Source organism: Equus quagga, chromosome 11, assembly GCF_021613505.1.
Source record: "Equus quagga isolate Etosha38 chromosome 11, UCLA_HA_Equagga_1.0, whole genome shotgun sequence".
Lineage (NCBI taxonomy): Eukaryota > Metazoa > Chordata > Mammalia > Perissodactyla > Equidae > Equus > Equus quagga.
Genome location: NC_060277.1, coordinates 99912592 through 99927487, shown reverse-complemented (window position 1 = coordinate 99927487; position 14896 = coordinate 99912592). Strand labels below are relative to the sequence as shown.

The following is a 14896-nucleotide window of genomic DNA, read 5'->3' as shown; positions in this document are numbered from 1 at the left end:
AGATCCCCAGTACGGACCTACACACTGTGCTTTGAGTCATGCTGTGGCAGCATCCCACATACAAAAAATGGAGGAAGATTGGCACAGATGTTAGCTCAGCAACAATCTTCCTCAAGCACAAAGAAGAAGACTGTCAACAGATGTTAGCTCAGGGCCAACCTTTCTCACCAGAAAAAAAAAAAAAACAGAGGAACATTGGCATCAGATGTTAGCTCAGGATGGCTCTTCCTCAGTAAAAAAAAAAAAAAAAAGAAAGAAAGAAAGCAGGGACTCAAATAGACATTTGTACACCCATGTTCATAGCAGGATTATTCACAGTAACCAAAAGGGAGAAGCACCTCAAGTGTCCACTGACAGATAAATGGACAAATAAAATGTGGTATACAGAATATTATTCAGCCTTAAAAAGGAAGGAAATTGTGACACATGCTACAACATGGATGAACCTTGAGGATATTATGCTAAGTGAAATAAGCCAGACAGAAAAAGAAAAATAGGGGCCGGCCCCATGGCCAAGTGGTTAAGTTCGCACGCTCCGCTGCAGGAGGCCTAGTGTTTCGGCGGTTCGAATCCTGGAGGCGGACACGGCACTGCTCATTGAGCCACGCTGAGGCAGCATTCCACATACCACAGCTGGAGGGACCCACAACTAAGGATATACAGCTATGTACCAGGGGGCTTTGGGGAGAAAAAGGAAAAAAATAAAATAAAATAAAATCTTTAAAAAAAAAAAGAAGAAAAGAAAAAGAAAAATATTGTATGGTTCCACTTACTTGAGATTTCTAAAGTAGTCAAATTCATAGAAAACAGAAAGTAGGATGGTGGTTGCCAGTGGGGAGAGGTAAATGGGGAGTTATTATTTAATGAGTATAGAGTTTCATTTTTGCAAGATGAAAAAGTTCTTGAGAGGGATGGTGGTGATGGTTGCACAATAAATGAATGTACTTAATATCACTATACACTCAAAAATGGTTAGAATGGTAAATTTTACGTATATTCACCACAATAAAAAAAAAGAATGATGTTTAATGACCAATCTCTTCATCTCCCCCATCTAGTTAGGATTAGGAAACACACCTCACCCTTTCCTTGAGAATATCCTTAGAAAAACCCTCCACCCTCTCTTTTGCTCGCTGCTGTCTTCAAACTACACTGATAGAGTAGAGCAAGGTACTTTTCTTGTTCCTATGGCATTTGGTACCCAAATTCCCAAATAATGAAGAGCTTAATAAGGAAAGAATTTTGGCAAGATTTTTTTTCTAGTCTTTGTTCCTGAGGATTTTGTACTTTAACACTACTACTCATTCTTTGATAGTATTAATGCCTAAATGGAATTTTTGAGTTTTACTTTCCCCCATCTCAAATATGGCTCCTCTTTTTGATGTAGTTCATCAAAAATAAATTTTTTAAATTGGAAGTGCCCAGAGTTGAACTGACTTCCAAGTCACACAGCTAGTTAAATTCTTAGAAGGTACTAGGACCAAAGCTAGATTATTCCTATTTCCGTATACTTTGCAATATATGCAACTAAAAAAAGAGTACATTAAAATAGTAAGATATATGGGCTGGCCCGGTGGCGCAGCAGTTAAGTTCACACGCTCTGCTTCGGCAGTCCTGGGTTCACTGGTTCAGATCCCAAGCACAGACCTACATGCCACTTATCAAGCCATGCTGTGGCAGGCATCCCACATATAAAGCAGAGGAAGAAGGGCAAGGATGTGAGCTCAGGGCCAGTCTTCCTCAGCAAAAAGAGGAGGATTGACATTGGATGTTAGCTCGGGCTAATCTTCCTCAAAAAAATAAAAAATTTAAATTTAAAAAAAAGTAAGATATGACCATAATGAAGATTTCTTAGCTTTATATCCCAAATTGCACATAAAACTACCAATTAAGCTTCCAAAACTATCAAAACAACCAAAATTCTCTCAGACTGTGAGCATTCCTCAGCACAAGGTATATCTGAGGGGAACGATACCTCTTACATCTGATAGTTAATGTAGTATGACTATGTTCTGTTGTTAAACAGTAAAGATAAGAGTCTAGAAAACTAGTGTACTGAGAGTGGGAAAAAAGCAAAGAGCCCGACTTAGTCAGAACTTTGGAAACCCAGCAAAACTAATAAACCAAGCCGAGAAGAGCTTTCAGAGGCACCACAGGTCCTTTGGACTGCTCTAATGTGCAGAAGAGTTTCCTGGGTAGAGAACAAGAATGGTCCAAATTACGAAACAAGCTTTCCCATGAAAGTCTCTCTAAGGGCAAAAACGCTGACGAGGGCAGGAGGTGCTGAGACAAACGACCCTACGACAGAGGTTCTGTGGCCCCACACTAAGCCAAAAGGCTACCCTCAAACGAACCAAAAAGAACAGAGAGATGGGAAGGTGAATTCTTCCGCAGGCCAGTCATCAAGTGCTCCAGGAATGATTTTTTTTAATGTGTCTAAAGTCTCAGAAGGAATATATGGAACTAGAAAAAGCCAAGTCTCTTTCTGGACTAGGGAAAGAGGGCAAATACACTCTAAAAAGTCAAAGAGAATAGCCTAAGAAGCGTTTAAACACGGCTAACACGCTGGGAAGCATATTCTAAACTCGTCCACCCCATCCCATCTAACAGTAGTTAGGACCAAGTGAAACCCACCTTCACGAGCGGGACCAAGGCCTGTGAGACCCAGACAAGGCAGAGCGGGAGAGCAAGACCGACCAAGCCAAACCATCCCTAGACTCGGGTTTGAAATAAGAAATCACTGATAATATACCTTATTTGTTTGCCTTCTCCTTGCCTTTTGAAAAAATAAAGTGTTAAGAAATATTTCAATTTAAGGGGCCAGCCCGTGGCCGAGTGGTTAAGCTCGTGCACTCTACTTCGGCAGCCCAGAGTTTCACCGGTTCGAATCCTGGGTGCAGACAAGACACCGCTCGTCAGGCCATGCAGAGGCGGCATCCCACATGCCACAACTAGAAGGACCCACAACTAAAAAATACACAACTATGTACCGGGGGGCTTTGGGAGAAAAAGGAAAAATAAAATCTTTAAAAAGAAAAAAAAAAGATTTCAATTTAATCTTTATTTAATTATAAGTAAACAGAGAATAAGAATATAACTCTAATGGCCAGGAGTGATGACAATGACAACACTGACCACACACACGAAGGAAGGAAGCAGCAGGGAAGTGAAAAATGACAAAGGTGGGAAACCAGATAGGGATTCTTTACCCTCTGAGGCACAGGAGTTCATGTACACTTTATAAATGTTAAATAGTTTTATATTACTGACTGTAAAAAACTGAAAAAAGAAATTACTGCACCCAAATCCATGAGAAGACAAGAATTCAGAAAGGTAAGCTCAGGGGCCGGCCCCACGGCCAAGTGGTTGAGTTCGCACGCTCTGCTTCGGCAGCCCAGGGTTTTGCCAGGTCGAATCCTGGGCGCGGACATGGCACCGCTCGTCAGGCCACGCTGAGACAGCATCCCACATGCCACAACCAGAACGACCCACAACTAAAAATATACAACTATGTACCAGGAGGCTTTGGGGAGAAAAAGAAAAAATAAAACCTTAAGGGGAAAAAAAAAAAGGTAAGCTCAGCACTCAAAAAATAATTATTTCTATTTGAGGGGATCTGCTGATTTAATTCTAAAGAAAAAGCTTTGAAACTGAGTCGTACTTTAGAAGACCAGGGAGTACAGGGAAGAAAGTCCAAGTCTAGGACCTGCCCAATGAGGGGGTCTGGGAAACTCACCCCATACTTTAAACAAGGAGCACAGGGCTACCCTCTCAGGATAAGAGTGACCCAGAAATAAACCAGTTCTCATAAAAACTCAGTGGGATAGGTTTATGCCACTGAAGATAGATTAGATAAATTTACAGAGAAAATGAAGAAGTAGAAGGTAGATCAGAAGAAACTACCCAGTATTCAGCCCTGGGAAATAAAAACCAGCAATACAAAAGACAGGGTAAGAGGCAAAGAACACACAGTAAGAAGGTCTAACATATGGTTACATGGAGTGTGAGAAGAAGACAGAAAAGAAGGCAGAGGCAATATGAGGAGACAATAGCTGAGAATATTCTAGAACAATCCTCCTCACCAAAAATAAATAAATAAAAGTAATTCAACCATCCACACAAAAATCTGCACACAGATGTTTATAGCAGCTTTAGTCATAATTCCTAAAACTTGAAAGCAACCAAGATGTCCTTCAGTACGTGAATGGATAAACTGTGGTACATTCAAACAACGGAATATTATCCATTGCTAAAAAAAAAACGAGCTAACGGGTCAGCCCAGTGGCGCAGCAGTTAAGTTTGCAAGCTCTGCTTTGGTGGCCCAGGGTTTGCAGGTTTGGATCCCAGGCACAGACCTACACACCACTCATCGGGCCATGCTGTGGTGCTGTCCCACATACAAAGATAGAGGAAGACGGGCACAAGTGTTAGCTCAGGGACAATCTTCCTCAAGCAAAAAGAGGATTAGCAACAGATGTTAGCTTAAGGTCAATCTTCCTCACCAAAAAAAAAGAAGAACAACAACAACAACAAAAAGAAATGAGCTAACAAGCCATGAAAAGACATGGAGAAAACTTAAATGAATATCACTAAGTGAAAGAAGGCAATCTGAAAAGACTACATACTGTTTGAGGCCAACTATATGACATTACAGAAAAGACAAAACTATGGAGACAGTAAAAAGATCATCAGTTGCCAAGGGTTAGGTGAGGGAAGGATGAACAGTTGGAGCATAGAGAATTTTTAGGGCAGTAAGACTACTCTCTATGATACTATAATAGACACATATCATTATACATATGAGCAAACCCATTGAATGTATGTAACTAAGAGTGAACCCTAATGTAGACTATGGACTCTGGGTGATAATGATGTGTCAATGGAGGTTCATCAATCCTAACAAATGTGCCACTCTGATGGGGGATGCTGAGAATGGGAGGGCTATGCATGCGCGGGGACAGTAGGTATATGGGAAGTCTCCATACCTTCTACTCAATTTGCTGAGAGCCTAAAATTGCTCTAAAACCTAACATCTGTTTTATTAGAAGTGTATGCTCAGGCTCTCAGAAAATATTCAGATGTAAATAAAGCACAGGAAAACAATAAAGAAAAAAATGTAAGCCAAGCTAGACATATCTCCCATCCCCACATTATAGTGCAGAAAATCAAAGACAAAGAGAAAATCTCAAAAACGGGCAAAGAAAAGACATTACCTTCAGCAGAATGGCAATGAGACTAAAAATAGAAAGGGTATAACGGAAGCCAGTCGACAACAGCAAACAACGTGCTAAAAGAAAATAGTCAACCTATAATTTTAAACCTACCAAAAATGCCATTCAAGAAAAAGGCCAAAAACAGACAATTTATAGCAGATAAAATCGGGAGACAATCAGTGGCAGACCCACACTACAGGAATTCCAAAGAAGGTATTTCAGGCAAAAGAAAAAGTATTCCAGGTAGAAGGTCAAAGATGCAAATGGAATGAAGAACAAAGTAGTAAACATGAAGGTTAGGTTAAATGAACACTGATTATATAAAACAGATTCAATAATAATCTGTGGACTCTTAAAAATATACATACTAATGGTAGATACATGACATTTTCTACATTTATCAAAACTCACACAACAGTGTAACACAAAGAACAAACCCTAATGTTAAACTATGGACTTTAGTTAACAATAATGTATCAGTATTGATTCATCAATTGTAACAAACTACCACATTAACACAAGATGTTAACAAGAGGGGAAACTAGGAGGAGTGGCAAGGAAGTATATGGGAACTCTACTATCTGCTCAGTTTTCTATAAACCTAAAACTGATTTAAAGAATAAAGTTAATTAAATATATATATATACAGTGAAATACTGAACAACAGCATATGAGTTGGGAGAGGAATGATGGAGTTAAATCTTCAGAGCCCTGGTATCGATGAAGAGGGCAAAGGTACTGATTAACATTAATCTTTGCTAAGTTAAGGATGCATGTTGTAATTTCCAAGGTAACCAATAAAAGAGTACATAACTTTCAAACTAGAGGAGGGAAAAATGGAATGTTCAAAATAAATAATAAAACTGACAAAAATCTGAAGGTAGAAGAAAGAAAAAGTATGAGAATGCTTATTTCTTTATCTTCCATAGTAGAGAATTAATCCATAAATTTAAAAATGATTTCAAAAAGAAGGCAAAAGAAACATAAGGAAGATTTAAAAAGAAACATAAGAGGGGCTGGCCCCGTGGCCAAGTGGTTAAGTTCGCACGCTCCGCTGCAGGCGGCCCAGTGTTTCGTTGGTTCGAATCCCGGGCGCGGACATGGTACTGCTCATCAAACCACGCTGAGGCAGCGTCCCACATGCCACAACTAGAAGGACCCAAAACGAAGAATATACAACTATGTACGGGGCGGGCGGGGCTTTGGAGAGAAAAAGGAGAAAATAAAAAAAAATCTTAAAAAAAAAAAAAAGAAACATAAGAAAGATTTAAGCCCAAACATATGTCATTGCATTAAAGTTCAATGAACTAAATCTTCCAATTAAAAGACAAGAGTTTTGAGACTAAAAAACAAAAGCTAGAGCGGACCACGTCTACATGGGTGACAACTTACTCTACTTCCATCTTCTCAATACTCTTTTGCAATTCAACACAGATTTCTTCAGTGTATACAAGAGACTGAGCGTCTGAATAGTCAGAGCTAAAGATACCATCCATGTTCTCAAGACTAACAGGGAAAACAATGATACACGTTACAGTAAGAGTAGGTTATCCAGGGCTAGTAAGAGAATGCAACCAGATTGATGGGATTATCTGGAAAAGCTATAAGGAAGAGATATCTAAATTCTGCTTCAAAGAGTAAGCTAAAAGTTCATCAGGCAAATAAAAAAGGAAAGGGGAGGAGACAGCACGGGGCCTGTTTGCTAACACTGCAGGTCAGGATATCAGTCAGCGTGAGCTGGCAGAGCACAGCAGACGGGGAGCAGACAACTGGCCAGGAAGGTGAAAAGTCAGGATAGAGAGTTTTAACTTTATCAGCAGGCAATGGGGAGCCTTTAAAGAGAGAGAGTAAAACAATGTTGGTATTTTTAGAACTATAACTGGTGGCAGTTTACAGAAAGATGAATGGGGTAGGACAGACTGGCTAACAGTTATGAATGAGAAAAGTCTGGATTAAGGCAGTAGTAGTGGGGGCAGACAAAGGCTGGAGAAATCTCAAAGAGCCATGAGTTGATATTTGACTACATGTGAAATAAGGTAAGAATTAAATGAGTACTAAAGTAAACGAAAGGGAGAAGACAACATAAAGTCAAACATATAAAAGATTTATCAACAGTTCCTTAAAATTTACTGGTGTAAGCAGAGACTGTGTCAGCATTTATGCTTACTGAGCGTTGTCTAACTATGTATTAAATGTAAAATACCTATACATATTTTAAAAAACTATCAGTATTGGTATATGAAATAGCTAACACTAGATACCCATAACTGACATCTTCTAATTGATGCAATTAACTAAATGACAGTAGAGAAAGCTATCAGTTGATTAAACATCTTTTCAGAAGTCAAATTTGATCATTGAAGGTGATCATGTATCAGACTCAAATTCTTAAAACGGTAGGAAAAGAGATCATTTTTCTTTAAGAAAACATCAAAAATCTACTATGTGGTACTACTTAAAAGCACGTGGTCGTTTCATGCCAAAATAGACAGCACCACTTTTTGTGGCTTCTCATTTTGCTCCTTTTCAATACCATCCAAGTAATGCATAATCCTTTCATTCAATACAACTGAAAGCAATGACATTAATCAAAAAAGCAAGTTACAGTGGGAAATCTAAAAAAAACGACAACTTAAACATTTTCTTTGAACCTAAAACATCTAAATGTATCTTCTGTTGCCAGTCTTTGATGCAGGCCTTCTGAGTTTAGATCCACTGACTGTAGTTCCAAACTGTCTTACACAAACCACACCCAGAATGCATCATCTACAATTTCTAGTTTCGATTTCTTTAAAAGTGAAGCAAGAACTTAAAAGATACTCGTCAAGGATCTAAATGAAGAATTCTTCTAGATGTAAAAAAAAAAAAACTATAAATTTTTACAGATATCTCCATATTGACTCACCTTATGTTTAGTCTTTCTAAGGCAGTTAACTTAGTTTTCAGAGAATCAACAATTCTTTCATTTTTACAATCATATTTCATTGGCTTACACAATTCTGTATTAAATTATATAATTTTAAATCAACTGCAAGTTGTCATAAAGTGATCCTTGGTAAGTCTATAATTCAACTGGTGGGAGCAATGCAGTGGACATCAGTCAGTATGTTTTACAAAAAGAGAATGGAAGTCTATTAAGACCAGTATCCCTGTCATGAAAGACCTAAATTCCCCTCTTATTACTTTTACTGTACTTGGAACAGTACCTGACATATCGTAGGTACTATGTAACTATCAGCTACTATATTAGCATTCAAATTCAACTAGGTACAGATTAAGAGTGCATTAAGAGGAATTCCACCTACTTTACAGTCTCCAGAATCAGAGAGCCTACCAATATTTAAATTGTCAAAAGGGAGCAGAGTAGGGAACGCATTGAAAACACATGAATACAAGGTAGGATCAGTTTCACGTGACTGGAAGTAGACTATCCAGTGCTTAAAGGAAGAGATCTTAAAAAAGGAGTAGAACAGCTCATTTATCAGGTAGAAGTCAGTTCACAACCCAATTCAGCCTTATCCCTCAAAAAAGCTAAGAGAATAGTTACAAATCCTCCTAAAAAGTGGCAGCTAGATTAGAGGAGGAAAGCCAGCTATAGCTTCTCAGTGCACATTAGGCTACTTTCCTCTATCAACTCACTAATGACAGAAAACATCCATCTCTTAAACAAACCACCACAAAGTGCATCCCAAAGTGCAAAACACGTGCTTTTGGTTTACTGGTTATTATAAACTAAATATGCTAATAGAAAGAGAAATTGAATGCATATAAAGACAATGTGCAAGAAAATTTAAAATTTGCTGATAAAAAACCTAAATTAAGTAAAGAGCAACTTAAATATAAGCAATAAATGTGGTGGCTTGGCCATTTTCTTTTAGCCTAAATTTTGTGATATATATCTAATTTGCAGATGTAAAAAATTTGAAGCAATGTAACAGAAGACCTATAATAACCAGGAAGTTCAAAAACTGCAGCTACCTAAAACACTCTCGTCCACTATGAAAGACTCCACAGTGGCACTGACTTTCTTCCTTCTATGGATATCAAAAAGTACTGAAAATGTTATGAATACTTAGGAGAAACCCCGAGACAGCCCATGCGGTGGCAACAGCCCCACTAGGTGGCACTATTACGGGAAAGTCACTCTGCTCTCCCATTTGGAGCAAGAGCTGAAAGCCCTCTTGATCTCTGCAGAACTGAAAGCTGTCATCAGCACAGCAGTGATGTCCTCTTTGAGAAATTATGACCCACAACCAGGAATTCAAAGCTGGGAGGAGGGGTTTTTCCAAAAGCACCTTCACTCCCACGACCACGGCGGCCTCCCCACTCCTATTTCAGATCAGTGGTCTGAGAGAGACAATGTCTTGCAGGCAAAAAAAGTCATACAAAATGGAGATTTTCTTTTCCTCTATCTAACTCTCAAACTACATAATAATTTACTTGTTCGGGTTTTTTTCCAAGTTTCTTTACCATGGAAAAAAACCTACTCTCTTGCTAGTCCTTGAATAACATATTTATTGTAATCAATATACTTACCATGACTAGAATCATCAAAATAACAATTAATGGCATAAAGCGTCTGGATATAAAGGAACTTCTTTCTCTCTATATTAAAGGTAGAACTTCCGATTAAACAGATGGATCATTGTATTAAAGTTTCCTGACACCTTAGTTATACGATTTTTAAGTTGGGCCTAGGCAGCAAAATTCAGTGTCACTCATTTCCATCATGTATGCTCCACCCACCAAAAGCAGACCTGGATACAGCTATCGTGAACCTAACAGAAGAAAAGAAAAGCAACCTAACAACAAAGCCCAATGAGTTCAAACTACGTACAATTTGAATATAAACTTACTTTTACTCAGTAGGTGACCATTTGAACAGACAGATTCAGATATAAGCCTTCTACTGTATTCCAAATTAAAAGACACACCAAAGGTCATTATTAGGTAATCAATTGAATCAGAGATCAATTTAATACTCAAGTATACCACTCAGTTCCAGGTGAAGCTGCTTCACCTAGATCAGAGCGCTTACACGTATATATAAATATATATGTAACAACAGTCAAGAATAAAGCCACGCTCCAAAGTGCGACAAAAGTCAGTTATTTAATTAAAGTGGCCAAAGAAACGAAGAACTACCAAGGGTATAACAAATTTCATGTTCCAGAGCACCCCATCACAGCTCTAACACAGCTCTCAGCACGGGACTATCTCTGTCTGTCTGTATCTCTTGCTCTCTCCACAAAGGGGACTCGGAGGCACTGGGCTGAGGCATCATACCCAACATCCTGCACAATGCCTAGTGTGCAGCAGGCACTCAACATCTGTTGAAAGAACAAAAACTATCAAGCTGTTCCAGCTCACCAAAATTATGAGACCCATCAAAGCAGCCAGTTTTTCCAATAAAACCTTGACAAACACCTTCTTTTTTAAGAAGCTACTAACCAAAGCATGCGACTAACGTCTAGGTCATCACGAAAAATAAGATTTCTTGAAAAGCACAGAAAGAAATGTTCACAAGAAGTCAAAGATCAAAAATTCACAAGTCTCAGGGCCAGCCTGGTGGCACAGCAGTTAAGTTCGCATGTTCTGCTTCGGCAGCCCGGGGTTCACTGGTTTGGATCCCAGGTGTGGACCTACGCACCCCTTGTCAGGCCATGCTGTGACAAGGGTCCCACATATAAAATAGAGGAAGATGGGCACAGATGTGAGCTCAGGGCCAGTCTTCCTCAGCAAAAAGAAGAGGATTGGTGACAGACGTTAGCTCAGGGCTAATCTTCCTCAAAAAAAAAAAATTAACAAGTCTCGAGCCCAAGTAATCCAACAATTTTGGACTGGTGAGCTTTTAAATAAAACATCATAAATATATTTTACATGTAGTATTAAAATGATAAATATGTTTTACATATTGTACCAATACCATCCTATGACAGCAGAGGGGTGAAGTAGCAGGTATGTAAGGACACACAGGAAGCCGTGACATTGCTTAACTTAACACCTGACTGTTAACGGGGGCTTGATCTTACTTTATACTCCCAGAACAAAAATGAACAGACTGAACAAGGAGGAATAAGAGAAGGAGAGAGAAAGCAGTCTCGGGGAGCAACCAGGAAGCATGTGCTGAACTGCAGACTGGGAGAACTGACGGACGTAGCAGACGCAGACGTTTCCAAACTCTACCACGCAGTCATCCCCAAACTCCAGCGTAATGAAGCCACACCAAGACCTTTCCACTAACAGTTTTCTTCTGACTGAGGAGTTTTTGACAAAATCCCGCATAGAAGCTAGATACACATTCCATCAGTATCCTTGCAACGAGACCCATGGGAAATCGCTCCCCTACCAGAGGGGGAAAGCAGCACACAGGCCCATATAGAATACCTTCAACCACACTGTTACACGATTGGAATGACTGGTAGGATTTAAAAGCTCACTGGAACCATGAGCCAAATCTACTCCCCTGCAATCTATCAGTATGATCCACCCAAACTGCTCTTAATTGCTTTTTAAATGTGTTTCAATTAGACTGTGAACAGTGTTCATTATCATCATTTTACTCACCTTACTAACACCAACTCCAGTAAACCTGGCCTCTAATAATTCCTGCCGTCGTGGGTCCAGGCTATGCAATTCTTCCATCATTTCTACTGAAATGAGAAAAAGTAGGTTGTGAGACCACAAAAACTAAAATGTGAAGAACCAATTTTTAGGTTCCTCACAAACAAAACTCACAGTAATTATGTCACTGAATGATCACATCCAGGTAAACCTGAAGTAAATACCACACTCAAGTGATACACTACAATGCGCTGCATCAAAGAGTAATATATTTAAAGTTATAAAGTGCCTCAGAAGTCCTCTTTTAACGGCCACTTATTCTTCTCTATTTCTGATTTGATTTTAACAGCAAAAAACCCTCAAACCCTTCATCTGATCCCTGTAAAAGTTGATCTGTAAAAGGACTAACTTGCAAGAAAGAAAATTCCTTCTATCAACTTTTGAATTTAGCTAAGTACTTTTAGATATTTCTTTCCCAAACACACAAGAACTAGTTCTTAAACTAAAAATATAAATCATCGGTATTAATTTCAAAATATAGCATGAATCAGAAGCTACAAATAACTTCAAATAATGCTATTACATAGCTCTTTTCTCTGAAGAGCTCACAGCAGCTCATGAAAAAAGGGATTAATTATTTCAAATCTAATCGAGAACCCATGGTAAAACCATCAACCTGCAATCACTCAGGAAATTAGTATAGCTCCATAAGCATCCCTTTACAAAACCTTTTTCTGACCACTACCTGGAGCAGTAGGTTTCTTTAGACGTCTGCTTTTAGCACTCCTTCCAAGCAGGGAGGGGCAGGAGGACACCATTTTTAAACTCCTTCCACGACCAATTAATGCACAGGCGACTTTCAACAATTACGTCCATCCTTTGCAAGAGATCAACTCTTGCAGAACCCATTGGAAACCTCTCTAACATTAAAAGTGGAAAAGGAGCACACACCATTACATAGAACCACTTCCAACGTATTATTAAATAGTTATTGGTATGATTTAAAAGTTCACTGAAAACACGAATTAAACATTCTCCTCTGCAATCTAACGACTCCACAATTTCCAGTAACAACCCCTACTAGTCCTCCAGTTTCATTTCCCTTCCTGGATTGAGGGCCCGGGGCAAAGGGGAATGAAAGGGTGACAAATTAAAGTTTCACCCACACAGACAAGTGCAGGTTAGAGAGGGAATTCAGAAATTCTCGGAAACGTAGAAAGGCATCTTTAAAAGACGAAAAAGAAAGGGAAAAGGAGATTGAGCGAGTGTCGTTCCCCTCAGTGGCCTTCCTCGCGTCTCGCCCTGCCCTAATCGAGGCCGGAATGGCAGAGGTTGCAGCCTCCCTCAAACCCCAGGGTCTCTCGGAACATTTCCTAAACCTCCATCCCCAGGCCTGGCCCAGAAAATGACGCCCCAGCGGTTATTCCATTTAATGTCAACTCATGTTAAGGAAATAGCCACTCTGTCTCATTGCAGCGGGGCCTTGGACTGGGATCCTCCCCGGAGCCCACAGCCGGGAAGCAGGACCGATGGGGCCTGGTCCCAGCGCCCCTCGCCTGCCGCCGGCTGCAAACTTTCCCCAACTCCAGGCCCACCTGTCACGGAGGGAGGGCGGGCCAGCTCTCGGGGGCGCCCGGGAGGCTGCCGGGGCCTCCAGCTGCCGGCGCGGCCCCCTCTCCCCGCCGCCCGCCGGCCCCACTCCCAGGCCGGGGCCGCCTGGGCCTCCCCCATCTTCGGCCCGGCCCCTCGGCGACCCGCAGCCCTCGGGGAGCCGCTCCCGCCTCCGCGCCGAGGAGCTGCGGCCCGGCGCCGGCCCCGGGTGGGCCCAGGCCGCAGACTCCTCAGCGAGGGGGTCCCCCGGACGGTTAATGCCCTAGGCCCGGCGGCCTCCCCCGCCCGGGGCTCAGCCTCTCACCTGCCGCCGCCGCCGCCGCTCCACGCTCCTCCCGGGAGGGGCCCCGACCCGACCCGGCTGCGGACCGCTCCGCTCTCCCCCTGGGCAGGCCCGGGGCGGAGCCGGGGCCTCTCCTGAGCGCCGCAACCCCCCGCCCAGGCAGCCGCCGCCGGCGCCGGGCTCCACGAGAGGGCGGGCGGGGGAGGGGGGCCGCGGAGGCCGCAGATCCCCGGGCTCGCGTACAGAGCCAGGCGCCCGACGCGGGCCCGGGCCCGGGCGGCCGCGGGGGGCGCGGGACCGGCCTCCTGGCGCCGGACAAAGGCCAAGGGAGGCGCAGGAGGGCCCAGGCCGGGCCGGGAGGAGGGGGCCCGCTCGGCTCGGGGCCACTCGGGTGCGGCGTGGAGGGCGGGGGGGTCGGAACCGCTGGTGCCCAGGACCCGCCTCCGGCCCCTTAATCCGGATCGGTTCGGTCCGGATTAGTAGTGATCGGTGTAAACACACTAGTGAAACCGCGTGTTTCCTCGCGAGATTTGCACGGCTGGGAGGCAGGGGGGGGTCCTGGGGGGTGGGGGAAGAGCCGACAGTGGGGGAGGAGGGGGAGGGGACGAGGAAGGTGGGGGGGTCCCCGCTGCCCCGGCGCCCCGCCTCCTCCAATCAGCGGCCGGGCTGGCGGGCAGGGGTTAACCAGGGGACCCCGCGCGGCGAAGGAGGCCGCCGCCTCGCCGGGCGGCTGGGCGCGGGCGGACGCGCGGCGCCGGCGGACGGGCCGCGCCGCGGAGGGAGGTCGGGCCGCCCTGAGACCTGCCCGGCCCGGAGCCCCGGAGCCCCCGAGCCCCGCTGCCGTCTTTGTATGAGCGGCCCCGGCCGAGGCGGTCGGACCGGCATCCTGGGCCGCGGACCGGCACTGGAGGGGCCTCGCCGCCCGGGCCAGGCGCTTCCCGCGTGCGCCTGGCCGGACCCCGCGCCCGCCTAACCCCTCGGCTCCACGAGTTCGGGTGAGAAGCGAGGCTGCTCTGGGGATCCAGGGACGGATTTCGGAGGAAGAAAGCCCGTGAGCCGGCGGACCCGCCCGAACTTCCCCGGAGACGCCCGGTCAGTGAGTTCGCTGTGCCCACCCGTGGTGGCTGTCCCGCGCCCGCCACGCTCCGGAGCGACCGTCCCGCTCCCCTGACCCACACCTGCCGCCCTGGAAAGCGGACAGCATTTTCCCTCCACATACCTGGTT

At 43.5% G+C, this 14896-nt stretch overlaps 1 protein-coding gene across 6 annotated transcripts in view; it reads right to left on the bottom strand.

Annotated features, from left to right (window-relative positions):
- TLK2 (tousled like kinase 2) overlaps positions 1 to 14140 on the bottom strand; it is a 109988-nt gene extending 95848 nt beyond the window's left edge. For 3 of the 6 annotated variants that reach the window (XM_046676325.1, XM_046676328.1, XM_046676327.1), the window contains exons 1-2: positions 13373 to 13523; positions 11781 to 11866 (exon numbers count right to left, since the gene is read on the bottom strand). In XM_046676325.1, coding sequence (XP_046532281.1) covers positions 11781 to 11866; positions 13373 to 13508 — 222 coding nt within the window. In that variant the 5' untranslated portion in view covers positions 13509 to 13523. Of the gene's footprint in view, positions 1 to 11780; positions 11867 to 12522; positions 12611 to 13372; positions 13524 to 13692 lie in introns of those variants that run through there. The other 3 variants (XM_046676329.1, XM_046676330.1, XM_046676326.1) reach the window with 3 other exon arrangements.
- Between the last annotated feature and the right edge of the window lie 756 nt (positions 14141 to 14896).